A 26070-nucleotide genomic window follows, 5' to 3' on the forward strand; every position below is an offset into this window, starting at 1 on the left:
ATATAGTATTTGAAAAGTTCGAATCGAATTCGAACTCGAGGATCAGTTCGAATCGAAAATAATAAAAGTTCGAGTTTCAAATCGAGCTTCGAATATGTTTATTCGGATTCGAACTCGAGCTCGAATACTGAAAATTTCTTAAAATTCAGTTTGATTCGATTCGTTTACACTCCTTTATATGATCCAACTGTCCCATACATTGGCCAAAATCCCCCACTACATGCATTTCCAGCGAGTCCTTTTCACAAAGTTAAATTAATTAATTTTAAATAAAATTTGTTTTTTGAAAAATATATGTTTTATTTAAATTACATTTATTTCTTACCAACCTAGGACCACCTGAGCGCTGAACGGTTACGTTGTATAAGATAAAGATAAAAAATATGATATGAATTTTTGAGTTTGAATCCGGTATAAAAAAATTGTAGGAGAATTATGGATATTAACAAGAAAATTTACATATTTATAACAAAATCGTCTAGGTGATTGGTGACCGACTGCTTATGGCCTATGTCTGCATTTTATAATAATTTTTATAACATATTAAATAAAATTAAAAGTACCTTCCTCATATATATTGAATACTGATGATTTTCATCCAAGAATTTCGTGATATATATGTTCGGCATGGACCACAATCCTTGAGCGGCAAAACTTAGAAATTGTTTTATCATTTTCGAGGAAGCTAGATAGATAGCTAGGAAACTAAAGTCAAGATTTTATTTCTTCCTTTACATAAAGTTGATGATGCAAACGGATGTGTAGTAACTAAGCTAGAGACATAATAATTATATATAGTTAGGGTAAAACAAGATTATAATTACTAGGACTAGGCCTTGTATATAAATAATCTCAAACGGTATTATTCTAAAAAATAAACTACATATTAATATTTTCATATTGACTTTTAATTTTTTTTTAACTTCTCCGTCCAAGAGAATCACGCCTCCTTCTTTCCCCTGATATAAAACTTTATTTATTTATTATTCATAATATCAAAAACAAAAAAAATAATACTTGTTCACACTAAAAAATTTGGTCAAACATGGTGTTTTTGTTCGAAAATTCTCCTTGCGCTTTGAGGAGAACCTAGGAGTCCGAAATAATGGTTTATTTAATTCGTATTCTTCCTTCAAACAAACCCCATTTTCAAAATGGTTGTCTGCTAAGAAACAAAAGCATGCGTGTCCAAATGTAAATTTTTTAAAGAATTACAGGTATTTTTTTCATTTGAAGTTTGACGATCAAACCGAGAAAGGAAAATTGTCTGCCTACCTAAAATAAAGTATTTCTAATGTAATACAAATTTCCTACCTGAATAAAATGTTCAGCTTCTTTTTTCTTCGTTTCGGACAATGAAGTTAAAAAAAAAAACGAAATCAAAGTATATATTAATTCACAGAACCATACATTAATTATTCTCAGTATTTAGTGACATAACATACGGCTTTTATTCAAGTAACCCACAATCATTATCATAGTNACATAACATACGGCTTTTATTCAAGTAACCCACAATCATTATCATAATAATAATAATAATAATAATAATAAAATTTAAAATATCCCACCAACCCTACATCCTTAGTCACTAAGCAATGCTTTAGTTAACACTTTTTGTAAAGTGATTCATATTTCACTTTTAGAATTATTGCATCATACTCAACTGAAGAAGAAGTGGGAACCAAAATAGGCCTACATATCAATATATTGAGATACACCCCAAATAAACAAATGTCACTGATAAAAGGGAAAGGAACCATAAAATATCTGTTGGAATTCGAATTTTGACCATCCACCGAAATTTTTTATGTTTCTTTTTTAATTTCTTCTCTTTCTCCTTTCTTTCCTTGAATTTTCCAAAAAATACAATAAAGTTTCCAAGTTACCATTATTTTCCTTACACATTTGGATTCCAGAGACTCCACAAACGTGAGTTGAATATACCCATGACGTCCGGCAACACCTTCCTAGCGAAACCCTTGTGGCTGTGCACGGACACCACCGGCACCCCCACGTCACCCAACTCCGCCTCATCTACCCCTCTTCCCGCTTCGTCAACCTCAGCTTCCACCCCACTCGCCGGCTGGTCAAGAACAAGACTTTCTTGATTTTCCGGTAGTAACACAACCGCCGGATTTTCAAGAACTCCATTACCAACTCTTATTCTCTCATTTCTCCGGCGACCCGTTTTCTCCTTTCTCTTGTTCTTTCCATTTCCACAGCTCATCGACACTTCTCCTTTGTTCAAATGCTCCTCTAACTCCTCAATCGCCTGGTGAATCAGTTCACGGTTAGGTGAAGAATCCCACCTAAACCAAAAACTCGTATAACAATAAAAGCACTCACAATCGAACAAAGCAGGCGATTTATGCCCGTGCAAAGTACCAAAAGACAGTTTTTTAGAACTTCTTTTCTCATCTTCATCGTGAATAAATGAAGGGTTGTTGGTGGATTTAAGAGATCTTGTAATCATGTATGCAAGAACTTCACGGTCATCGAGAGATAGAACTGACACGAGAGTAAAAATGGCGGCCGGTAAAAGTCTCAGTACGGGAAAGTCATCTTTGCTAGGAGTATGAGATGAAGAAGAGGACGAGGAAATAAAGGGGTGAACTTTGCCTTTGTTTCTCACCTTCATGCTTTGCTTTGAAGATTGGGGAAAAAAGAAATGTGAGAGTTGTGAAGGAATTGCAGCNTATATTCTAGTGGAATCCACATGCAAGCAATAGTAAAATGGGTCTCTGATGGACATGTTTGGGCCTATAAGTAATGGGCTCTGAAGCCCAACGATGAAATGATCCAAACGTATTAGGCACCAAATTAAAAATATTCTATTCGAGTTGAATTCATCAGGTAACATTCAAACAATTTGAAAATCACCCAAAGTTTCATCGGGCACACAATATCAGATTTCATCCATCGTTGGATCAATTAAAATTTGTCATATATCGATCTCCTGAATCAACTTCGGGGGTCCATCACAAATTTAGTCCCAAATAAGCTGTACATTTCCACCCACGATTATTAAACCTAACCTATACTACATGAGATGGTACTCGCATCAATTACCATTAAATGATATGTAAGAATTCTAATGAATACATTCTTTTTACAAAACTATTTGTATGCCTATAGCTAGGTGTGTGAAATAAATGGGAACGAGAAATGTGTTATATGTACCTCATCGGGGATTGGATTGGGCTATCAGTCTCCTATCGAAATCCAAGTAGTTGATAACCTCGTTCTAGTCAATTCTCTTGCTGGATTAAGTTCTTGGAAGTTGTATGTATAAACTAAAATAATTCTCTCCCTGATCTTTTTAGGTTGAATTATGTTCAATTATCAATCTTAATATTGTATAAGAGCCGATGTTTATGGTTATGTGTTGAACTGCTCTATGGGTCATTCAATAGTGTTTTGTAAACTCAATGCTCCAGTTATTCATTGCTAGACGTGAGGAGGTGTGTTAAATATCTCACATCGACTAGATTAAGTCACTGTGAGTTATATATATGGATTTAGACAATCATTCACCTTTGAAATAGCTTTTGGGGTTGAATTATGTCTAAGTATCAATTTTAACATGGTATCAAATATAAGACTCACTGTTATGTGTTTGACTGCCTTCTGAGCTACCAAATATGTCTTGTAAACATCATGTTCAAGTTTTTTATTCATGAACTTGAGGAGGTGTGTTAAATGTCTTACATCAGCTGTATTAAGTCTTTAGAAGTTATATGTATGTATGAACTTGGAGAATCCTTTGGACTGCCTTATGAGCCACCTGATATGTCATATAAACTTCACGCTTCAGTTATTCATTCATAGCGGGAGAAGATATGTTAAATGTATCACATCAGATGTATCGAGTCTTTAAGAGTTGTATGTATAAACTTGAACAATCATCCCCTCTTGAGCTATGTTTTAGGATAGTTAGATTCAAATATGAATCTTAACCAAATGAAAATTTTAGAACTAGTCGACAACAACAATAATGATTCCTTTTTTTTTTTTTTGCTTGTGTTATAAAGTAACAACTCAAATTAATTTTGTATTGGCAATACTTTGATGGGACTCCTTCATGGAACCTTCATTTGTGCTTTCGGAATTTCAGCCTTCTCTTTCTGTGGGCGCCTCATGTGTAGGTGATATTCCTTTTTTTTTTTTCCCGTCTTTAAAAAAAATTTAAAACTACATCATACGATCGATTTTGTTCAACATAATATAAACGAATGGCTGTGATATCTATTTAATTTTTCTATATCTTTGACAGTATTTTAATTTCACCTATAACTGCTTCAAAAATTTTAATTAATAAAGAGAATGAAAGACATTTGCCACGATTTGTTGTCTATTTGTCTCTCCAATTTACTTCATGGAACATCTGTTAGATAAATGTGATGTCATAACTATTTATATCGGGAAGATATTAGCCCTCACTTGCTTAATAATTCTGCTCTTGTAACCTCTCAAGGGCTGAATAATTCCGAGGAAAAAAGAACATATGATCCAGAGATCTAAACTAGCTGGATATGATAAACAAACGTCCAAATTAAACCTAAAAATACAATCTTGATTACCTTACAGGATCACGGTGTACGTAGTTGTACGTATACAATACGGGTGGATCTTTTTCCTTCCATAAAGCGATCACAGAGGTGACCATAATAATGGACATGTTAAGTTAAAGATACATGCCGAGATCGAATCAATGAATCACTATTTTTTTTTAAAAAATGTGATGAATGTATTTATTGATTCAACTTTATTTTGACAGTGATTCCAAAGGAAACTGTTTATCTACGTAAGTAATACCAACGAATATTTCTTGTATCACAGTTTTTTCAAAAATTGGAAGTGAAGTCCTTAAATTATTGAAAATTAATGTCACTGCCCTCAACTAAAATCAGCATTTATTTATTTTTTTTTGTAAAATAAACACAAGTTTGATATGTTAAAATATATTATAGTTTCATTTTTCGAATAAATTTTTTGATTTCATACACGAAACAGATACAAAAAACCCTTAAATATATAGAGCATACTTCCCACGTTGCCATTGGCATGCTTAATTAATCGTAATGCTTTAGAAAAGTTTAGGCTTTAGTTTGTGTCAACTTTTATTAAAGTTCTTGAAAGGAAGCATGTGCGGAATCCACCATAGTATCCCACTCACTATATAAAGACCATCATTTGCTCTTGCCCTTTGTTCTGTGAAATGCATGAGAAAGTCTGATTCTCCAAACTCAAAGAAAACACCAAACAAAATAAAGATTTTCATCAATGGAAAATTCAATGAGGCCCAAAGAGAAGATCCAAGCCATGAAAAAATATAAGAGAGCACAGTTTCTTTACAATCTTGTTCTCTATTCTCTAACAACTTTGATCACTTTCTTGTTTGTTTCATACCCCTTTTGGTTACCCTCCGCGAAGCACTTCTTCTTTGTTTCTCTTCCGGAGAATCTGTCCTGTTTCTTTGATGCCAAATGCTTCTTTATTTTGGGAAACATCATTGTGTCTATCCTCGTCGGAGAATCAAGGCTAGCAACTCAATCATCCAAGTTATCAACAGCTTCAGACGTTTATGATGAATTTGTTGTAAGAAGCAAGAGTTTTCGCGAGGTTAAATCCGAAACCGTTGGCGATGATCAAAGAGAAGGGGGATACGTGAAGGGATTGAATCTTGAGGAGAAAAGGATTGAAAATGAAATAAACAAAGAAGAGAAGATGATGGCTTGCGAGATTGCTAGGGATGAAAAGGTTGTGAAAAGGATGAAAAAAGTTAATATTCGTAGGACAAAAGTAGACGATCTTACAAAAATTCCTACGGAGGAGCTAAACAAAAGAGTGGAGGCTTTTATTGAAAGGGTTAACAGACAAAGGTCGTCCGAAAACTACTAGAATATATCGATATATATACACACATGATATGCATGGATTATCAAATTATTTGCTAAAACTAAATTTATAACAAATAAATAGTTTTGTTCCACTGATTATTGATGCGTTTAGAGTTTTCATCATTTAATAATCCACATGCATCCAATTTGAAGTTAAATTAAGATAGTTTGAGCAAATTCTCATGAAACGAGTTTGATTAATTCAGAGCTTTGAAAGAAAAAAAATTTATTTTTTTATTTGTTTCTTTCTGATATGTAACTTATTAATGCTTAATGTTTTATTATCAATCACTTCATACAAAAATCGTGAAGGGTAAAAATAATATAATTAAAAAAAACAGTGTGGGCTCATGAACTATTCGAGTACAGGCGCACTGCTAATTAATATTTAATGGGCTACTTTCCTTAGCACAGAAGCACATTAGTACGTACTAAAAAACGATTTTTAAAAAATTATTAATGATAATTTTTGCTAAACTCATATTTTTAGATTCCAGTGACGCACTGGTGGAGGCATTTGATTTCTCAAAATTTACTTAATTTCATTGCCGAAGGTCATTATCCTCAATACAGTCCGTACAAGAAAACCAAATTATCATAATGAAATTTACGACACCTCATAAAAACAAAAAAGCAACCCCACATTGAATAAATATTTTATTCAAATTAATAAAGCAGTCGACACATAATCCAAGACACTATTAGTTCAATGTAATGAATTTGAATATTTAAGCGGATATGCGGTTGTATTAAGGGTGAATTGGAGAAAAATATATCTGTCTATGATTTATTTAAGATTCAGTACTCATAAGTTTTTTTTGTATTTTAATATCTGACAAAAGACTAACTTAGCTTTTACTATATGTTTCATGTATTTTTACCTTTTTACTCTTTTAATTAATAAAAAATTATATAAATACCAATTTTTGTTGGTCATCTTCTCTTTCCACTCATCATTTCCGATACATTTGGATGACATGTAAATTGAATTTAAATATTTTTTATTTAAAAAAAAAATTCGCAACTGATTGACCTTTTTGAAATACTTAGTTTTACTTGCGAAATACTTAATTTCAATTTTAAAATACTTGTTTTAGTAAATGAAATACTCAGAATGTGTATTAAAATACTAAATATTCGAATATGCAACGCAAGTTCACCAAATGCTCACATTTCCATCCAAGATCCATTTGGATGACATGTTCATTTCATTTAATTATTTTTTTATTGTTAAAAAAACAAATCTGCAACTAAAAATTGAACTTTTTCAAGTACTTAGTTTTACTTGCGAAATACATAATTTCAATTTTAAAATACTTGATTTGATAAATGAGATACTCATAATGAGTATTAAAATACTGGATATTCGAATATGCAACGTAAGTTCACCAAATGCTCGCATTCCATCCAAGATGCATTTGGATTACATGTTCATTTCATTTAATTATTTTTTTATTTTTTTAAAAAAATTCGCAACTAAGCATTGAACATTTTGAAGTACTTACTTTTATTTGCGAAATACCTAATTTCAATATTAAATACTTGATTTGGTAATTGAGATACTCATAAAAGTTAATAAAATACTGGATATTCTAGTAGACAATGTAATTCCATCAAGTGCTCGCATTTCAATCCAACATGCATTTAGATGACATGTAAATTTCATTTAAATATTTTTTAATTTTTAAAAGAAAAACAAATTCGAAACTAAGCATTGAACTTTTTGAATTACTTAGTTTTACTTGCGAAATACCTAATTTCAATTTTAAAATACTTGATTTGATAAATGAGATACTCAGAATGAGTATTAAAATACTGGATATTAGAAAATACAACGTAAGTTCACCAAGTGCTCGCATTTACATCCAAGATGCATTTGGATGACATGTTCATTTCATTTAATTATTTTTTTTATTGTTAAAAAAAAACAAATTCGTAACTAATCATTGAACTTTTTCAAATACTTATTTTTACTTGCGAAATACCTAATTTCAATTTTAAAATACTTGATTTGGTAAATGAGATACTCAGAATTGGTATAAAAATACTGGATATTCGAATATGCAACGTAAGTTCACCAAGTGCTCGCATTTCCATCTAAGATGCATTTGGATGATATGTTCATTTTCATTTAATTATTTTTTTTATTGTTAAAAAAAACAAATTCGTAACTAAGCATTGAACTTTTTCAAATACTTAGTTTTACTTGCGAAATACATAATTTCAATTTTAAAATATTTGATTTGGTAAATGAGTACTCAAAATGGTTATTAAAATACTGGATATTCGAATATGCAACGTAAGTTCACCAAGTGCTCGCATTTCCATCCAAGATGCATTTGGATGACATGTTCATTTCATTTAATTATTTTTTTATTGTTAAAAAAAATTAGTAACTAATCATTGAACTTTTTCAAATACTTAGTTTTACTTGCGAAATACCTAATTTCAATTTTAAAATACTTNTCTATACATTTAGTTTTAACTACCCATAAAGCAAACTTTACGTTTTTACCCTTTATTATTCAAATAAATATACTATTTTATCCACAAAAATTATATCATTTTTCTCCATTTAAAATATAATTTTAACAAAAAATTGTTTCANTTCCATCCAATATGCATTTGGATTACATGTTCATTTCATTTAATTAGTTTTAATTTTTTTAAAAAAATTTCGCAACTAAGCATTGAACATTCTGAAGTACTTACTTTTATTTGCGAAATACCTAATTTTCAATTTTAAATACTTGATTTGGTAATTGAAATACTCATAAAAGTTAATAAAATACTGGATATTATAGTAGGCAATGTAAGTTCACTAAGTGCTCGCATTTCTATCCAACATGCATTTAGATCACATGTACATTTCATTTAAATATATTTTTTAATTTTTAAAAGAAAAACAAATTCGCAACTAAGCATTGAACTTTTTGAAATACTTAGTTTTACTTGCGAAATACCTAATTTCAATTTTAAAATACTTGATTTGTTAAATTAAATACTTTGAATGAGTATTAAAATACTGGATATTAGCATATGCAAAGTAAGTTCACCAAGTGCTCGCATTTCCATCCAAGATACATTTGGATGACATGTTCATTTCATTTAATAATTTTTTTTATTGTTAAAAAAATAAATTCGCAACTAAGTATTGAACTTTTTCAAGTACTTAGTTTTACTTGTGAAATACCTAATTTTAGTTTTAAAATACTTGATTTGGTAAATGAGATACTCATAATGAGTATTAAAATACTGGATATTCGAATATGTAACGTAATTTCACTAAGTGCTCGCGTTTCCATCCATGATACATTTGGATGACATGTCTAAGGACTTTTCAGCAGCCACAAAGCTTTGAAAGAGAAAAAAAGCTTAGAGCGAAGATTTGAAAATTTCCGGACGATGTTCTTCGAGAGAATAGCACGTGATAGGAACGAGTAGCATAATCCGTGGATTTACAATTTACAGAGAAATATGAAGTCGGATACACGTCGATAGTCATAGTCCAATAGGTCGAAAGCTATGGGATTTAATAAAACGACATGCAATTCACAATTGATAAATAATTAAAGAGATTTAATTACTTCACTAAGTTGAATTAGTTTGGCATAGCTTAAGATGGCGTGTTCAATTGGATATGAAATCTCGTCGAAAGAATAGATAATTGTCGAATGAATTAAGTAGATTAACGAGGGGTAGGTGAACCGAGATTCCCAACAAATTCATTTCTCGTTGAACTTTAATCAATCATTCTAGCTTATTTATTTCATCATTTAATCCTTGAACCATTTCATTGAGTTTTTATTTAATAATCGTAGTAGTAAACAATCATCTGAAATATCGCGGCTAAAAATTGAATAACTGATAATAATAATTGAGAAATATAGTCCTTAGACAATGAAAGTTTTGCTCAATCACTAAGCATGGAACATTTTGACATCGTGCATTTGCGATTATTGAAAGTCCATGACTATATTATTACTTGACATCGTGCACTTGCGATTATTTCGAGCTTGAATATTATTAATTTTTACTAAGAATTTTACAATGAAAGTTTTGCTCGATCACTAATCATGAATTACATATTCATCTTATTTAATATTTTTTTGGTAAAAAAATTCTCAAATAAGCATGAAAATTTTAAAATGATTAGTTTTACTTGAGAAATACCTAATTTGAGTTTGCAAATACTTGATTTCGTAAATGAGATACTCACAATATGCATTAAAATACTGGATATTCGAATATGTAATATTTCAATGAAAAATTCATTAGGATACTTATTCATATCATTTAAATAAATAAACATAGTTTATTATTTATCATGGTAATCATTCATTATATGCATCAATATTCTTTCATTATACTTATTATGAAATTTGAGTTTTCAAAGGGTAAAATCAATTATCAGTGGAATCTAATTATATAATACTTGTAACAATTTAGGTATCATATTTTTATTTCACGGATCTCATCATCAAAGGCAACTCAATATTGACTTCAAATTATATATTTTGACACCATCAAATAATCGAATTTGAGTATTTAAATGGTAAAATCAAGTATTTGTGGACTCGTATTAGGCATTATTTGTATTAATTTAGGTATCACATTAGATATTTCTCACGTAAAAATAAGTATTTTAAAATTTCAATGCTTAGTTGATAATTTGTTTTTTTTTTTTTACAAAAAAAATATTAAATAAGATGAATATGTCATCCAAATGCATCTTCCAAGGAAAGATAAACACTTTGTTAGCTTACGTTGCATATTCGAATATCCAGTATTCTATTACATATTATTAGTATATCATGTACCAAATTAAATATTTGCAATATCAAATTAGGTATTTCTCAAATAAAAACAAATAGTTTAAAATTTTTATGCTTAGTTGGGAATTTTTTTCTTTTACAGAAAAATATTAAATGATATGAATATGTCATCCAAACGCTTATTCCATGGAAATATTAATACTTGGTGAACCTATGTTGCCTATTCGAATATCTAGTATTTTAATACATATTGCGAGTATCTCATTTACGAAATCAAGTATTTGCAAACTCAAATTAGGTACTTCTCAAGTAAAATTAAGTACTTTAAAATTTTTATGCTTAGTTGAGAATTTATTTTTTTTAATTATTAAATAATATGAATATGTCATCCAAATGTGTCTTCCATAAAAATATCAATATTTGGTGAACTTACGTTGCTTATTCGAATATCCAGTATTTTAATACATATTGTAAGTATCTCATTTACAAAATCAAGTATTTGCAAACTCAAATTAAAATACTTGTCATTTAGGGAGTAAAATAAAATATTGATATACTCGAATTAGATATTTTTTGTACTAATTTACGTATCACATTTTAACTTCACAAATGACACATAAAAAGTCACTCAATATTACTTGAAAATATTTTTTTATATTCCAAAATAATCAAAATCGAGTCTTAAAAGGATAAAATAAAATATATGTGAAATCAAATTAGGTACTATTTGTACAAATTTAGGTAGCACGATTTTTATTCACAAATCTCATCATCAAAAAATATTCAATATTATCTTCAAATTATCACATTTTTGCTTCACGAATATCATCATCGGTGTCACTTAATATTAACTTCAAATTATATTTTGGCATCGTCAAATAATTGGATATGAGTATTTGCGGGGTAAAATTATGTATTTATATACTCTAATTAAATACTATGTGTACCAATTTAAGTATCACATTTTAACTTCACAAATGACACAATCAAAAGTCACTTAATATTACTTGAAACTTAATTATTTTCTTACACATTTGAAGTATTCAAATAGCCAAATCAAATATTTGGAACCCGAAAATAGGTATTTTATCGATCAAAATAAGTAATTTTTCTAATTCAACAATGAGTGAGAAACTGTGTTTTTTCAAAAATTAGATGACATGAATAAGTCATCTTAATGTATTTTCAATGAAAATACCAACAATTATTGAAATTATTGTGATAGCTCGAAGATCAAGTATTTTCTTACACATTTAGAGTATTCAAAGAGTAAAATCAAGCATTTAAAACTCTAAAATATGTATTTTGTTTGTCAAAATAAATATTTAATCTTATTTCATGTTGAGTAATGACCTACGTTTTTTTTTTAAAAAAAATAAAATGACATGAATAAGTCATCCTAATATATTTTTCATGAAAGGACCAACAATGATTGAATTTATGGTAAATGCTCGAAAATATAATATTTTCTTATATATTTAGAGTATTCAAAGAACGAAATCAAGTATCTGAAACCCCATAATATGTACTTTGTATGTCAAAATAAGTATTTACTTTTATTCCATGATAATTGAGAAACTATATTTTGTTAAAATTATATTCTAAATGGAGAAAAATGATATAATTTTTGTGGATAAAATAATATATTTATTTAAATAATAAAGGGTAAAAATGTAAAGTTTGCTTTATGGGTAGTTAAAACTAAATGTATAGATTTGTCAGGTATTGATTTCTAAAAAGTAATGGCTAGGTACTGAATTTTAATTGAAACATTGACAGAGACATTTTTTTGAAATTTACCGTTGTATTAATTGGAGTTGTCTAGGAAAAATAAATTAAAATTTTTTTTATTTGCTTTAGATGTATTATTGTGCTGCACTGCTGCTATCGAGTAAGTTTCTTGTGAGATGGTCTCACGAATCTTTATCTATGAGATGAGTCAACCGTATCAATATTCACAATAAAAAGTAATATTTTTTCATGGATGATCCAAATAAGAGATCAGTCTCACAAAATATGACCCGTGAGATCGTCTCACACAAGTTTTTGCCGTAAATCAAATACGTAGACAAGGGTTGGTCTTTGTGAACCAAAATTAATATACATGGGCGTTATGTAATTGCACAAACTACACGAGAGTTTAAGTCCAAAATTGACAATATAATATTATTATGGATTTATGTGAGTTTAATTGTTTTCGATCCGGGAAGTGAGTCAACATGTTATTGGGTATATTATTCAACTGAACAACGTGACTTTAAGTCCATAAATTTGAGTTCATTTTGGCTCAAAAATAATTAATTATACTAAATTTGTTTGAGTATGTGGGTAAAAGTGCTGCACTGAATTAGCCTACGATATTCACTCTAGAAACCAGTATAAGTATTGACTTCACTTTGATTTATATCATTTTACCATTTTCCTCGCACGATACATATTGAAATATTACACAACTATTTCATAGTTCGATTTCTTATATTAAATAAATCAAATTTATGTCCTCACCGAGTACTAAAACACTTAATATATATTATTAAGTAAATCAAATTCATGCTGAAATATAGTGTTCCAATTTCGACAGCTGAAATAAAATATCGTTGCGTGGAACCCATCGCAGAGGAGACTTTACTTTAGTTCAAGGAGTGTAAATTAATTTGGTGGATGAAAATTTTACCGCACAAATACAAAATATTAGGCAAGTGTCAATGTACCATTAATTACACTAAAATTTGAAGCTTTCTTTTTTACCCCTTGCGATTTGGACAAATAATTTATGTCATTTATTTTTTTAAGTATAATAATTATGCTGTTAATTAAGTAATTAAATTAGACTTATAAATAATGGAACAATTACCATCTGCATGTTCAAAAATAAAATAATTTTTTAAAAAAACATAAAATTATAATTTTTAAAAACATATATAAAATTATGATTATAAAAAGGAACAAACAACTCTTCCTCAAGCAGCCTTTGGGAGATCTCAGGAGTCTCGCCCTTCGACAATTCCCAAGCTCTATCAAGCTGTTCCATTTTCCCCATATAATCAGAGAATTTGTTTTAATTATAAAGATTCGTTTTTTCTTTCCCAGTCGTACAACATATAATCTTGTCTTTCCTCGAAGTTTTCGGAAAAACAGAGAGTTTTTGTTACTATGGCCGCATTGCCTTCATCAAATCGATGCTGTTCTTCATCGTCGGCTTATTCCAATTCTTCGTCAATCGGGTCTCTTCAACATCTTAGAAACATTCCATATTCCTTGATTTCTCCGAAAAAATGGGGCTCAAAGAGCGTTTCTTTGCAGGGCGATTGCAACAATTTTCCCAATGTGATTCTCATGCAAGATGGTTGATTTTATTTTTCATCCTTGTTTAGTCTTTATTCCTGAATTCGTTCAACTCTTTGTTAGGATTTATTTCTTGTTTGTTTATTTTTTAAAATTTTTTTTATGAACTGTTCAGAATTGTTTCGTTTTTATGTTCTTGCTGGCTGTAGTTTTTTGATTGAATTATTGTTCTCAGTATTGTTGAAATAACCTTCTTTGGGTATTTGCTCCTCGTTCTGAGTAGCCGATGTGACGGTGGAGATATTTTTCTATCTATAAAATTTGAGTACGGTGGAAACTAGGACCCCAAAAGAATTTAAGGAGAAAGACATTTCTTTTAATTAGTGTTTGGCTGAATCCTCAAACCTTGATTGTTTTGTTATTTTCACAATCTATGATCAAAATTAAGAAGTTTGTTATTTAATGTTTCTTCTTGAAATTTTTCCCCGCGGTGATTTAATTTCTTGCATAATGTACTCCCATTTTGAGTTATGACATCAGAATAAATAAATTTTTAGGTGCTTTGGCTGCTGCAATGTCTGCAATTGAAAACCAAGCTCCAGTCAAGAAATTGAAAGAAGGGTTGTTCTCGGTTACTCCTCCAGAAGAACAGAAAAAGCCTATTGATTCAAATGTAGATGGTGATAAATCGACTGTCAGTATTACTGTTGTAGGAGCCTCTGGAGACCTTGCCAAAAAGAAGATATTTCCTGCTCTTTTTGCACTTTACTATGAGGATTGCCTCCCTGAGGTCTAACTTCATATTAACAGTACCATCACTTTACGTGTACAAATATTTAATATGTGTTTAAAACAAATGAGCAAGTATAGAAAAATTTCTTGATTTACATAAGCATAATGGATGATTACGCTAGGATTGATCTGTAGTTGATTTATTATTGGTTGCAGCATTTCAGTATCTTTGGTTACGCCCGTAGCAAGATGACGGATGCCGAATTAAGGAATATGGTCAGCAAGACTCTTACTTGCAGAATTGACAAGAGGTAATTGGTTTCTGCAGCTTCTAGCAGTGATTTTGTTTGACATGAAAAAACATGTTCTCCTTGTCTACTGGATGAAGAATTTGAGAGATGGAATATTCTTATGATTTTTCAGGGAAAATTGTGGTGAAAAGATGGAGCAGTTCTTAAAAAGATGTTTCTACCACTCAGGTCAATATGATTCTCAAGAAAATTTTATGGAACTTGATAAAAAACTCCGGGAGCACGAGGTATTACCGTTATAAATAAATTTAAGATATAATTTTTTCAACTTTGTGGTTATTTTGTGTGATTTTTTTCTTCATTTTATGCTTGTTAATTGGATTCAAATTTCATGGTGAATTATGTCTGTTTGTGTGAACTCCCATTCATTTGTTGAAATTCGAGACTAATATAATTTTCCATATGTTTAGATATCTTTGCTTAGTTTGTTAGCCTTTTGATTTTGCATTGCGAAGAAATGCATTGAATTATATATATATATATATAGTGGTTGTAATGATTGTCACTGCTGGGTAGAACAATCGAAACGTGATTCTTGAGATGTTATACGATTTAAAATATTTGAGTTGCACAGTTAACACCAGCGATAACTTTTGGTAAAGCGGCAATCACTCGATCCTACCATTGATATCAGAGCCAATGTCACGATTTCGATTCTCATCGATGACAAGGAGTGTAATTATTGGAAAGTAGATTGTTGGATGCAATAATTCTCTCTGCTGGACAGAGAAATCGAAATGTGACGTTTGGGCTGATGTACAGTTTAAAATATTTTAGTTGCACTGTTACCAGCAACTATAGGTTTGGTAAAACGGCAAGCGTGTGGTCATACATATAGCTCTCTTATGGGTGGCGCATTCCATGTGAAATGGAATATTTTTGTGGGGATTAAAAATAAGTGCTGATTATAATTGACCTCTGTAGGCTGGCAGGCATTCAAACCGGCTGTTCTACTTATCGATTCCACCCAACATATTTGTTGATGCCGTAAGATGTGCCAGTCTCTCCGCTTCTGCCTCCAGTGGGTGGACTAGGATTATTGTCGAGAAACCTTTTGGCCGTGATTCTGAATCCTCGGCTTCTTTGACTAAATCTCTCAAGCAATACTTGAACGAGGACCAAATTTTCAGGTCAGTTAACTTAATCTGGTCTTGATTACATTTTCCATTTTTAAATGGTGTAACAAGTTGAGGGATCAGCAAGTCTTGCATGGAGAATTTATTTGTATTGTTCGTTTTGCAGGATAGATCATTATCTTGGAAAGGAGCTAGTTGAAAATCTCTCTGTCCTTCGCTTCTCAAACCTCATCTTTGAACCATTATGGTCAAGACAGTATATAAGGAATGTTCAGTTGATATTTTCCGAGGACTTTGGCACTGAAGGAAGGGGAGGGTATTTTTTCTTTTCAACTAGCAGTTGAGCTAATAATATATTTCTTTTGTTACAAAACCTTAATTATGGTTCTTCTTGTTGCACCAGTTATTTTGATCACTATGGAATAATAAGAGACATAATGCAAAACCATCTTCTCCAAATAGTTGCACTCTTTGCCATGGAAACGCCAGTCAGTTTGGATGCAGAAGATATCAGGAATGAGAAGGTTTTTTTCCTGTCTTCGTGAACTCGATGTGATTTAGAAAAAGGTTTCTTTTTTCTTGAAAGACAATATTTGATTCTCGACGAACAACAGGTTAAAGTGTTGCGTTCCATGCGAAAATTACGAGTTGATGATGTGGTCATAGGACAGTACAAAAGTCACACGAAAGGAAGTGTCAGCTACCCAGGATACACAGACGATAAAACGGTACCCAAAGATAGCTTGACACCAACTTTTGCTGCGGCTGCACTTTTCATAGATAATGCAAGATGGGATGGTGTGCCTTTCCTAATGAAAGCTGGAAAAGCCTTACATAATAGAAGGTTAGAGAAATCTGCAAGTGTCACAGTTTTATCTTTTTCTTGACTTGCTTTATGTTGCATGGTTTGATTCCTGGACGTTGCTTTTCTTTTTTCACAGGGCTGAGATAAGGGTGCAGTTTAGACATGTTCCTGGTAATCTATACAATCGGAACATTGGGACTGATCTGGATATGGCGACAAATGAGTTTGTAATCCGTGTTCAGCCTGATGAAGCTATTTATCTGAAGATTAATAATAAAGTTCCAGGATTGGGAATGAGATTGGACCGAAGTCATCTGAATCTTCTATATAAGGCCAGGTAATTTTGAAAAGTATCTATTGTAGTAATGCCTGCAAAATTCGTTACTCCTAACTACAATACTCTTGATTCATCGGAACTTATTGTTCCTGTGGTATAGGTACACGAAAGAGATTCCCGATGCGTACGAGAGACTTCTTCTTGATGCCATTGAAGGGGAAAGGAGACTCTTCATCCGAAGCGATGAATTGGACGCTGCCTGGTCAATCTTCACACCTGTGTTATTGGAGCTCGAAGAAAAGAAGATGATTCCTGAGTACTATCCATATGGAAGCCGAGGTCCAGTGGGGGCCCATTACCTTGCGGCCAGATACGATGTCAAATGGGGTGATCTCGGCCTTGATGACTAACTTTAGATCATTTTTACCTGACTTTCAGGGGTTCTCGTTTCATGTATCTTAGATTTGAACGAAGAAGAGTGGCTTAATCCAAAAAGGTGCCACCTCTTCTTAGTCGTGTTTGTCATCAATATTTTCTGTTTTACTTCACAACTCAATGTTGTTTTAATAATTTATTGATCATGGCTGTTACCTTAATAAATGACCATCTCTTTCAGACTCATTATTTTCTGATTTTATATTTACAAATTTTGCTATATATATTTGTGTGTATATGAAACAATACACACCAACTGGAGGAAGGATACAGAACCCATCATTGATATATAAATGTACCGAAAGAACAGGAAGCAAAAAACAGGATACACAACCAAGGTTTTAGCTGTCTCTAGTCTTACTAAAAAGTATGAAGAACGTTATTCTCATAATTATTAGTTTATTAAATATTTAAAATTTCAAGTTAAATCCTTATTTTTTCCAAACAAGAAACGGAAACTAAAGTATATTAATTAAAATTCAGTAATGGGCTGTCAATCACCGAATTTAGCAGGAAGTGGAATGTTATTTATTGTTATTATATGTAATTGAAAAACCCAGAAAAAAAGAAAAAGAAAAAGAAGGGATAGAAAATCACGTCGCCTGCATCCACAACTTTCAGGCGTACCTATACGCCACTGATCCAGGGTAGACAGTAGCTGCTACACCTTGGTTCCCTGCAACATCAAACACGTCCAATTCAGTGTCATAAATATTTTCCCGCTGGTTTTGATTTCATCGATTAGTTAGTTGCTCACAAATTTACGTTATTTTTTCTTATTTTCATCCGCCACTCACATTGCGTCCGTTTGTTTACTTCTTGTCAACACAAAAATACATCCAAGCTTGTCTCTTCTTTTACCTATTTAAACCTGATCGCAGAACAAAAAGAACACAGCTAGCACAGCCATGTTGCGAAAACTCGTTGATAACAAGTTCGCGAACGTGGCCACTTTTTATGTTGTCTCTGTTTTCCTACTCATGATTTCTCCACCCTTGTTGATCTTCAAAATCATGTACAACATCTTCGTTTCGTTTCGCCCCACGGATATGAACATTAGAGGCAAAGTTGTTCTTATAACCGGTGCTTCATCTGGAATCGGGGAGGTATTTTAAATTGTTATTTGATCATTTAAACACATACTGCTCAGGATCAGTATTAGTAGCATATATATTGATGATGGTTTTGTTTAGTGCTTGGCTTACGAATACGCCAAGAGAGAAGCTTTCTTGGTGATTGTTGCGCGGAGGGAAGAACGTCTGGAGAAAGTTGCAGAAAAAGCCAGAGGGATTGGATCCCCGGATGTTCTTGTAATCTGTGGGGACGTATCTGATTTCAACGACTGCCGAAGATTCATTGACGAAGCCATAAATCATTTTGGACGGTGTAAGATTTCATTCCATTCATAATAAATCATGGAGATATTTGCAAGAATATGTATGTGCCATTTCTTTTTAGCTTTGTTTAATTTGGATAAACCCAAATATATGTTCCAACTAGTTTTACAAATCATGCATGTCTACGAATAATGGCAGTGGAAAATATAACTAGAAAAGTAGAACTAAAAACTATAAATTTGTAAATTGAAATTAAAATTGCATAGATTTGCTTTGATTGAGTGTTGATGATAAGTTGATGTCTCTGTTTTTCTGCATTGTTTTCTTCCTTTTAAACCTTGATTTCCCGCGTTGGTTCATCGAATCAGTTCCTCAATTGTTTGGCTCCACTATCCCACCGCCAGCAACATTAACAACCCCACTAACAACATGGATATGATTGACATTTTTCTCACTTCTTTGCAACTGCTTTAACTGTCTTGTTCTCCTTTTTTCCCACTTGGTTCCTATAGCGCCCAACTCCACTATCCCACTACCTGCAATGTTTAATTTACCGAGACCCATCATTAAAATGTTTAATGGATTAAATGATGAATTAATTAGTCAACTTAATTTATAGGCTAAACAATTTGTTTCCTAAATTAATTTGGCGCATGTAGGGGAGACAGATGCATTACTGAACCCCAATTTATGAGACCTTTTATTGCCTTCAATTTTTTCTTCCCAGAATTAGTACAATGGCAATTTTTTAAAAAAATCACCTTGACAAATGGATAGCAGCCACAAAAGCGTCACAGAAATAACAACAATGAATAATTATTATGCTTTTCTTTTATATGTAGGTACTTAAATTGAAACAAATTATTATTATAAGATATTGATACTTGTTTATTGGGCAATTTTTTTAGAGCGATTGGTATTTTGATTGATTTTTTGAGAGTAAACATTTGTAGGTACGAAGTTTATGCGAGCTTGGACTTTAAAATTTGATCCCCATTCTGTTTAAATTGAGATTGTAGTTAGTTGTTGAGCAACATAATTGGAAGCTCAAATTAAATTATATATGTGGGGTGCTACTCTGACTTGTGAGATTTATTACACTATGGAAATTAACGCAATCTTACACCAAACCATTCCGAGTTACTTATCATATATAGGACTGATTCTCATCTGAGTAGATCGTTTGAAAAAATTGTGTATCATCAAAAGGTTTTTCGAAATGGAAAACTATGGAAACCGCAATCATTATCATTCGATGCGTACTTGATAAATATTGCGCAATAGCCTACAAATAATACCAAATTAGCTCAAACTTGGAGCTAATAAAAAAGACTATACTTGCTTATTTTTCAATGTAGAACAACTCTCACTTTCTTTCATTCACTACTCACCACTTATCCAATGATCTTCTCCATCAATCAATACACCATTTCTCGGCTCCTCTCATGGAACCCAATACCTCAAAAAATCGACAGCAGAAACCTTAATATTTTTTCCTCCCAGTTCACAACAAAAAATGGCACCACACAAGCAGAAAATGACGATATAAAGAAGCAATTAGCCCCCCAGAAGGGCCCAAACAAAGACAGGCACAAGAAAGTCGAAGGCAGAGGCAGAAGAATAAGAATTCCCGCCCTTTGCGCAGCTAGATTTTTCCAATTAAGAATCAAGAAAATAGTTCCAATTAGAGGGGATTTTTTTAAAAAAAAAAATTGGATGCAAAATCCGAGGAATTTTTCCACTCAATCGTGAAAATATACATATAGAAAGTTTATTGTGTATCAAGATATATCTACGAATGAATATATATGTTATAACAAGTGGCCCATATGTTCTCGGAGATTACCTAAGCCTTCATTACGTAGATGTGTTTGTACTCGATTCGCAAAATTCAGTACTACTTACCTTCGACTTCATCCATACATAAAATTACGTCATGTCATTATGTAACCATTTTAGAAATATTAACTCGCATTTATTTCCAAAAAAATAATATCATTCCGAAATAACATCACACAATGTATGATGTTTCACATGTGAAGAGATCAAAGATCATTCGAGCACAACAGTGGTAAGTTCGCCACTCAATATTTGATTATGAGATTATGGTCAACAGATTCAAATTCTTGTATTATGATAGAGTTTCAGAATAAATTCACCAACTTACTACAGCGAAACAATACAAGAAAGATCATCGTAACAATAACAGCAGTTTAACATCCGAGTTACACATTTAGCCAGGGGTACATCTTGAAAATTTGTGTCATGAAGTACAGTATTTGTCTTCCCAAACCAAAAAATATACCGAAACAAGTGATTAGACAGCCTCGACAGGTCCTCTCTATATCAGGAACCCGACCTCAAAGGTTAAAATGGTAAAAATTGATAACTTGCTAATATGATATGTAATGCTTTTTATCATTTTCAAGCAACGGGAAGTTCTCCACAATCGCTTATAATGACCCTCTTTTTAGGCCGATCACCTCTGTCGGTTTCCTGTGACTCAATCAGCTTCACAATATCCATTCCCTCCAAAACTTGTCCAAACACAACATGCCTTTGATCCAGCCAAGGTGTCTGTGTTCCAACCAACATAAAAAATTTAAAAGATATGCATAAACTCGTAGTTCCAAGAAAAACAACACTTTTTCTACCAAATAATTTTAATTTCCACGTCAATCTTCTTTCTGTGACCAGGGGGTTGATGCAGGTAGGAACTTGTGGTTTTACAACACGCTTAGCTCAAGAACAGTTACTTTGTTTTTCAAGAGGCAAAGCAAAACCACGGACGTAATTATGAAGAAAGAAGTTCCAATTTTTTTTTTCATGTCTCGAACCTATAACTCTGATACGATCAAAATTTTAACACCTGAGCACTTCGACGAGTGAGTCTTTGTTCCAGAAATTTGGAAGAAAAGAGAGGCAAAGAAAAACCAGAGACCTTATTACGCAGAAAGAAGTTCCAATTTTTCTTTTCCATGGATCAATCCCCAACTCTGATACGATCCGGATTTGTAACACATGAATATTCTACAAGTGAGTGTCTACTCCGGATATTTGGAAGAAAGAGAGATGAGAGAAATTTAAGAACCGATAAGATATTTGGGGAGAATGATAGCAGAGAAGAGAAGAGCCAGAGGAGAGGATAATGAACATTCATATTTCTCTTCGTCGATATGGATTGCAAAAATGATGAACTAGAATTCAAATGACTCGACATGTAACAAAAAATGATGATTGCTTTCAATGACACTGATGATGTAACCAGTAAGTGGATAATTTCACCCCTCAAGTTGAGAACACAGTTTGAGGTCAAACAGGTGTCTTGGGATGCGCACATAAACTTGGGGAATACTAATAATATTGGATGTTCAGGTTAGCTCTATTAAAAAGGAGTGGCCAAAGTTAATCAGTGAAGTTGGGTCTAATAAAATTTGATTGCTAAGAAAAGGTTTGCGCCAAATCTTTAACTGCATTTAAGGCTTTTGCGCCACACTATAATTGTATGCTCTGCATAAGGTTATATCACGGTGCTACATACCTTGACAGTGCAAATGAAGAATTGGCTTCCATTGGTATTGGGACCAGCATTTGCCATGCTAACGATTCCAGGTCCAGTGTGAACCACTGCAAATATTATGGCATTTTTCTTGTATTTTAGGCACGGTAATGATAACTGCTCCAGACAAGAGAATAATAAAAGGAAAAGGACAAACTCACATTTGAAGTTTTCGTCTTTAAATGTGCGACCATATATGCTTTTGCCACCAGTACCCTGAAAACATAGATACACATATATTGATGGAATCAGTACAAATTCTTTAAAATTTTCTAAAAGAACAAAAGAAAATGCTGTGCCTGGCGAAAAAAATCAAACTTAAGTCTACTAATGGTCCAAGTAACTGGGAAAAAGCAGATCAGAAAGTGCTGGATTGTTCGCACGTGCATTTACGTTAATATTAGGGAAGAGTTTAATGTCCAGAAATTAATGTCAATTTGAAGGTGTCCATTGAGCTTTATAAAATGAATCGATATACTAGCTCAATGATGCACATACGGCCAAAAACAATTAAATAACTTTGAGCAAGAAACTAGAAGCAAACGAGAATAATTTTTTTGCCCAGACCAATAAACAACAAGATTTTCAAATTCATATCATCTGGAGTTACAGTTCTATCAAAATTGAAGTCAAAAGAAGTGCCTGACGACACTAGCATTTAAAAATATTCTTATAAAGTTTTTGCAACAAACATGTATAAATTTCCTCATATTCCTCGAGCAAATCTTAGACAGCACATCAAGTGTTTTCCGTGATTAGCATATTTGGATTTTGAATTTCTAAGCAAGGATTTGAGCACTGATAGCAGACCATATGCATAACAGGACCTTACCAATAAATATCAATCTTAAACTAGTATTGCAAAGAGCAGTAACTTACATTTCCTTTGTCGAAATCACCTCCTTGAATCATGAAATCCTTGATAACACGGTGGAAAGTTGAGTCTTTGAAGCCAAATCCTTTCTCCCCTGTTTCAAATAATGTTTACAAAAATTTGTAAAATGTTCATCACTAATGTAATCACAAGCAGATTAAGTATAAGCACCTGTGCACAGAGCACGGAAATTTTCAGCGGTTTGAGGAACATCATCACCGTACAAACCAATCACAATTTTTCCAACAAACTTCCCCACTGGGTTCCCAATGCTTATATCAAAATACACCTTGCTGGTCACCTTTGACTGTAATGCAGTTTCCTGTGCAAAGAGCAAATCAGCAAATCGCAAATTGAAATGCATGGAAAATTTAGTTTGGCCGAGAAGAGAAGGTGAAAGAAATTATTTTAAACTTTTAAGGTTCCATTGTTGCTCAATTAGTTTACATAGATGATTAAACAGCACATTATGTATGCATTATCAAATATCAACCCCCAACGCTAATTCATTTTGGATAGAAATATTCATTCAAACTACCAAAAAGGAAGAAGGTTACTTCTACGCAGAAATAAAAATAAATTCATTCAGTCACCTATACCGATGTTCACTTCTTAAAAACAGATGGGTAAAAAATTTATTACTGATCATGCAAATAGTTTCACTGCTACAAATGAAATGACAAGTTGCTAACTTATGAACTGAGGTCAAACCAATATCTTCTCAGAATCAAGTAAAATTCTAAACTATTGTAGCAAATCACAATTAAACACCAGCAGAGAACTTTTTGCATTCTGTTTTAAATTCACATTCCAAAGAGAAAGTTTAAAAAAGAAGTTAAACTACTACTTGAGTTGAATTCATTTTCAATGTATTCATTTCCTAAGTTGTTTCACAAGTAATAAGCATAAACAAATGTTAAACATAAGTAAACAGATGCATTAACTGGCACCCTTGAATGGCATATACGCAGATGCAAGTTTTTAAATAAAATGTATTTTTCCAACTTTAGTTTCTTAACATATCACTAATCCAAACACAAAAAACGGTTCAATCGTCAACATCAGTCGTCAAATAATTTCAAAAGGTAATTCATACCGACAAAAGTCACTTTTTTACACCAACAAAAAGTTCATCCAAAGAGACATAATCCGGGGATAAACCGATTAATAAAACCAATATCTGAAGGAACAATTAAGGAGCCAACAGTAATACGCTTGCACATCATTGAAGACAGCAAAAGACATACCTCAGCCATTGCCCGAACCGATAACGGAGTAAATACAGCTCTCTGGACCGGGCGGTTTTGAAACGACGAAGAGAGGCTCAACGAACCGGCGAAAGTGCTTGAAGATGAAAACGATGGCAATGCAGCTGAATTCCGAAGCACTGCTCTTGGCGATGAGATACTTCTCGGGGCTGAAACCGAGCTAATAGCAGACTGAAATTAAATCCAAAAAATCAAAAGCAAAAATTGAATACGAAGCAGATAATTAATAATAAAATTGGAGAAAATTAAGTTTCAGAATAGTAAACTTACCAGAGATGAGCAATAAGCCGCCATTGTTGGGGGGAGGAGGAGGAGGAGGGTTTGTAGACAGTGGTAGTATTTTAGGGAAAGGAGGAAACGTGACGAGTGACGGAGATGACAAGAAATAATAGATAGGAGTTCGACAAAGCATTCCTCTGGTAAATATCTCTTTACATTTTAATGTGTGATTATAAAAAAAATAAAATTAAAAAAAAACATTACTTCTGTATTATAAAAAAAATAAAATTAAAAAAAAACATTACTTCTGTATTACTATAAATTTATTCAAAATTTTAACTATAAAAAAAAATTGTTTTGATCGAACTTTTCAAGAAACAACGTATTTAGCATTGGTTTCTTTGTTCTTTACAAAATATAAATTTATTCAACAAGACGGTATTTGATCGATTTTATATAAATCGTCAAAAAAAATTGTTCGACAACTTATAATTAGTTTTTAAAAAAATTGAATATTCCTCAACTTATTTTTTAAGATTTTATTTGAATGTCTTTTAAAAACCAAATTATATTTTCATATAAAGTTATATAAATAGATTAATATCCAATAACTCACTCGTTCTGGATTGTCTATAGTTGGATCACCCGTTCTGTCCATACTATAGTACATAATTGTTGTTTTTTTTATAATTAAACGTTTTTGGATTTTGATAACACTCTTTTCAAATTGGATCAAGGTTGGCGTGTCAAGCATAAAACCAAATCAAATTTGTGGACTTTAAACATGTGTGTTTAACTTGGAGTAAAGTCAATTGTAGCACGACGACATTTATTTGAAAAGTGAATTATTTGGTTGACCTTAAGAGGTAATCGATGTTTTTCTAATCGAGGTGACTTTATTGTTGGCTCTTTCGTAAGGTTGAATAATTTAATTATTGCAACTGAATTTATTCCGATATATCATTATTGATTTCTTCGAATTATTCTAGCAGCACAAAAGGAATGAAATAAATATTGGCCCAAGGCCATGTTGACCAAAAGCAAACTTTGTTTGATTATCTGATTGTTTATATCATTGCAAATTTTGGTGCACGGCATTAAAATGATTATCACGTTGGATGTGATTTATCACAACCACTACAGTTCCAAAGATAATATGGAAGTTCCTCAGATTCTCTGGTGTAATATAAAAAAAATGAGATGAGTTAAGTATA

General features: G+C 32.0%; 4 protein-coding genes across 5 annotated transcripts; 2 read left to right on the plus strand and 2 right to left on the minus strand.

Annotated features, from left to right (window-relative positions):
• Positions 1-1681: 1681 nt before the first annotated feature.
• On the minus strand, positions 1682-2701 carry LOC140990007 (uncharacterized). The gene has a single exon (XM_073459600.1). The coding sequence runs from the start codon at positions 2639-2641 to the stop codon at positions 1901-1903; it is 741 nt and encodes a 246-aa protein (XP_073315701.1). The 5' UTR covers positions 2642-2701; the 3' UTR covers positions 1682-1900.
• A 10930-nt stretch (positions 2702-13631) lies between these two features.
• LOC140990057 (glucose-6-phosphate 1-dehydrogenase, chloroplastic) lies at positions 13632-17785 on the plus strand. 2 transcript variants are annotated; one of them, XM_073459640.1, is made up of 10 exons: positions 13632-14024; positions 14521-14753; positions 14912-15006; positions 15119-15233; positions 15931-16136; positions 16249-16398; positions 16486-16606; positions 16697-16926; positions 17024-17224; positions 17325-17785. In XM_073459640.1, exons 1-10 carry the CDS (start codon positions 13832-13834, stop codon positions 17572-17574), a joined length of 1794 nt encoding a protein of 597 aa, XP_073315741.1. In that variant the 5' UTR covers positions 13632-13831; the 3' UTR covers positions 17575-17785. The 2 variants fall into 2 exon arrangements, with proteins under 2 accessions (XP_073315741.1, XP_073315742.1); XM_073459641.1 differs by having other exon boundaries at positions 13632-14005.
• A 722-nt stretch (positions 17786-18507) lies between these two features.
• On the plus strand, positions 18508-19008 carry LOC140990143 (11-beta-hydroxysteroid dehydrogenase-like 4A). Its single transcript, XM_073459722.1, has 2 exons — positions 18508-18705; positions 18793-19008. The coding sequence occupies exons 1-2, from the start codon at positions 18508-18510 to the stop codon at positions 19006-19008; spliced, it is 414 nt and encodes a 137-aa protein (XP_073315823.1).
• Positions 19009-21116: 2108 nt separating this feature from the next.
• On the minus strand, positions 21117-25064 carry LOC140990475 (photosynthetic NDH subunit of lumenal location 5, chloroplastic). The gene is made up of 7 exons (XM_073460183.1): positions 24908-25064; positions 24617-24808; positions 23541-23691; positions 23375-23463; positions 22657-22711; positions 22478-22563; positions 21117-21513 (listed from the first exon to the last, which is right to left on the minus strand). The coding sequence occupies exons 1-7, from the start codon at positions 24929-24931 to the stop codon at positions 21361-21363; spliced, it is 750 nt and encodes a 249-aa protein (XP_073316284.1). The 5' UTR covers positions 24932-25064; the 3' UTR covers positions 21117-21360.
• Positions 25065-26070: the final 1006 nt, after the last annotated feature.

The sequence above is a fragment of the Primulina huaijiensis genome, chromosome 12 (genome assembly GCF_012295235.1).
Source record: "Primulina huaijiensis isolate GDHJ02 chromosome 12, ASM1229523v2, whole genome shotgun sequence".
Taxonomy (NCBI): Eukaryota; Viridiplantae; Streptophyta; class Magnoliopsida; order Lamiales; family Gesneriaceae; genus Primulina; species Primulina huaijiensis.

What these genes read in the sequence shown, in the direction of transcription:
- LOC140990475 (XM_073460183.1), bottom strand. Translation starts at nt 24,931, where the DNA reads ATGGCGGCTTATTGCTCATCTCTG. An exon ending in CGGTTCGGGCAATGGCTGAG is followed by an intron (nt 23,692 to 24,616) that starts GTATGTCTTTTG and finishes CTCTTTGCACAG; the next exon opens with GAAACTGCATTACAGTCAAA. An exon ending in GTGATTTCGACAAAGGAAAT is followed by an intron (nt 22,712 to 23,374) that starts GTAAGTTACTGC and finishes CTATGTTTTCAG; the next exon opens with GGTACTGGTGGCAAAAGCAT.
- LOC140990143 (XM_073459722.1), top strand. Translation starts at nt 18,508, where the DNA reads ATGTTGCGAAAACTCGTTGATAACAAGTTCGCGAACGTGGCCACTTTT. An exon ending in CTTCATCTGGAATCGGGGAG is followed by an intron (nt 18,706 to 18,792) that starts GTATTTTAAATT and finishes GGTTTTGTTTAG; the next exon opens with TGCTTGGCTTACGAATACGC.
- LOC140990057 (XM_073459640.1), top strand. Translation starts at nt 13,832, where the DNA reads ATGGCCGCATTGCCTTCATCAAATCGATGCTGTTCTTCATCGTCGGCT. An exon ending in GGCACTGAAGGAAGGGGAGG is followed by an intron (nt 16,399 to 16,485) that starts GTATTTTTTCTT and finishes TTGTTGCACCAG; the next exon opens with TTATTTTGATCACTATGGAA. An exon ending in AAAGCCTTACATAATAGAAG is followed by an intron (nt 16,927 to 17,023) that starts GTTAGAGAAATC and finishes CTTTTTTCACAG; the next exon opens with GGCTGAGATAAGGGTGCAGT.
- LOC140990007 (XM_073459600.1), bottom strand. Translation starts at nt 2,641, where the DNA reads ATGAAGGTGAGAAACAAAGGCAAAGTTCACCCCTTTATTTCCTCGTCC.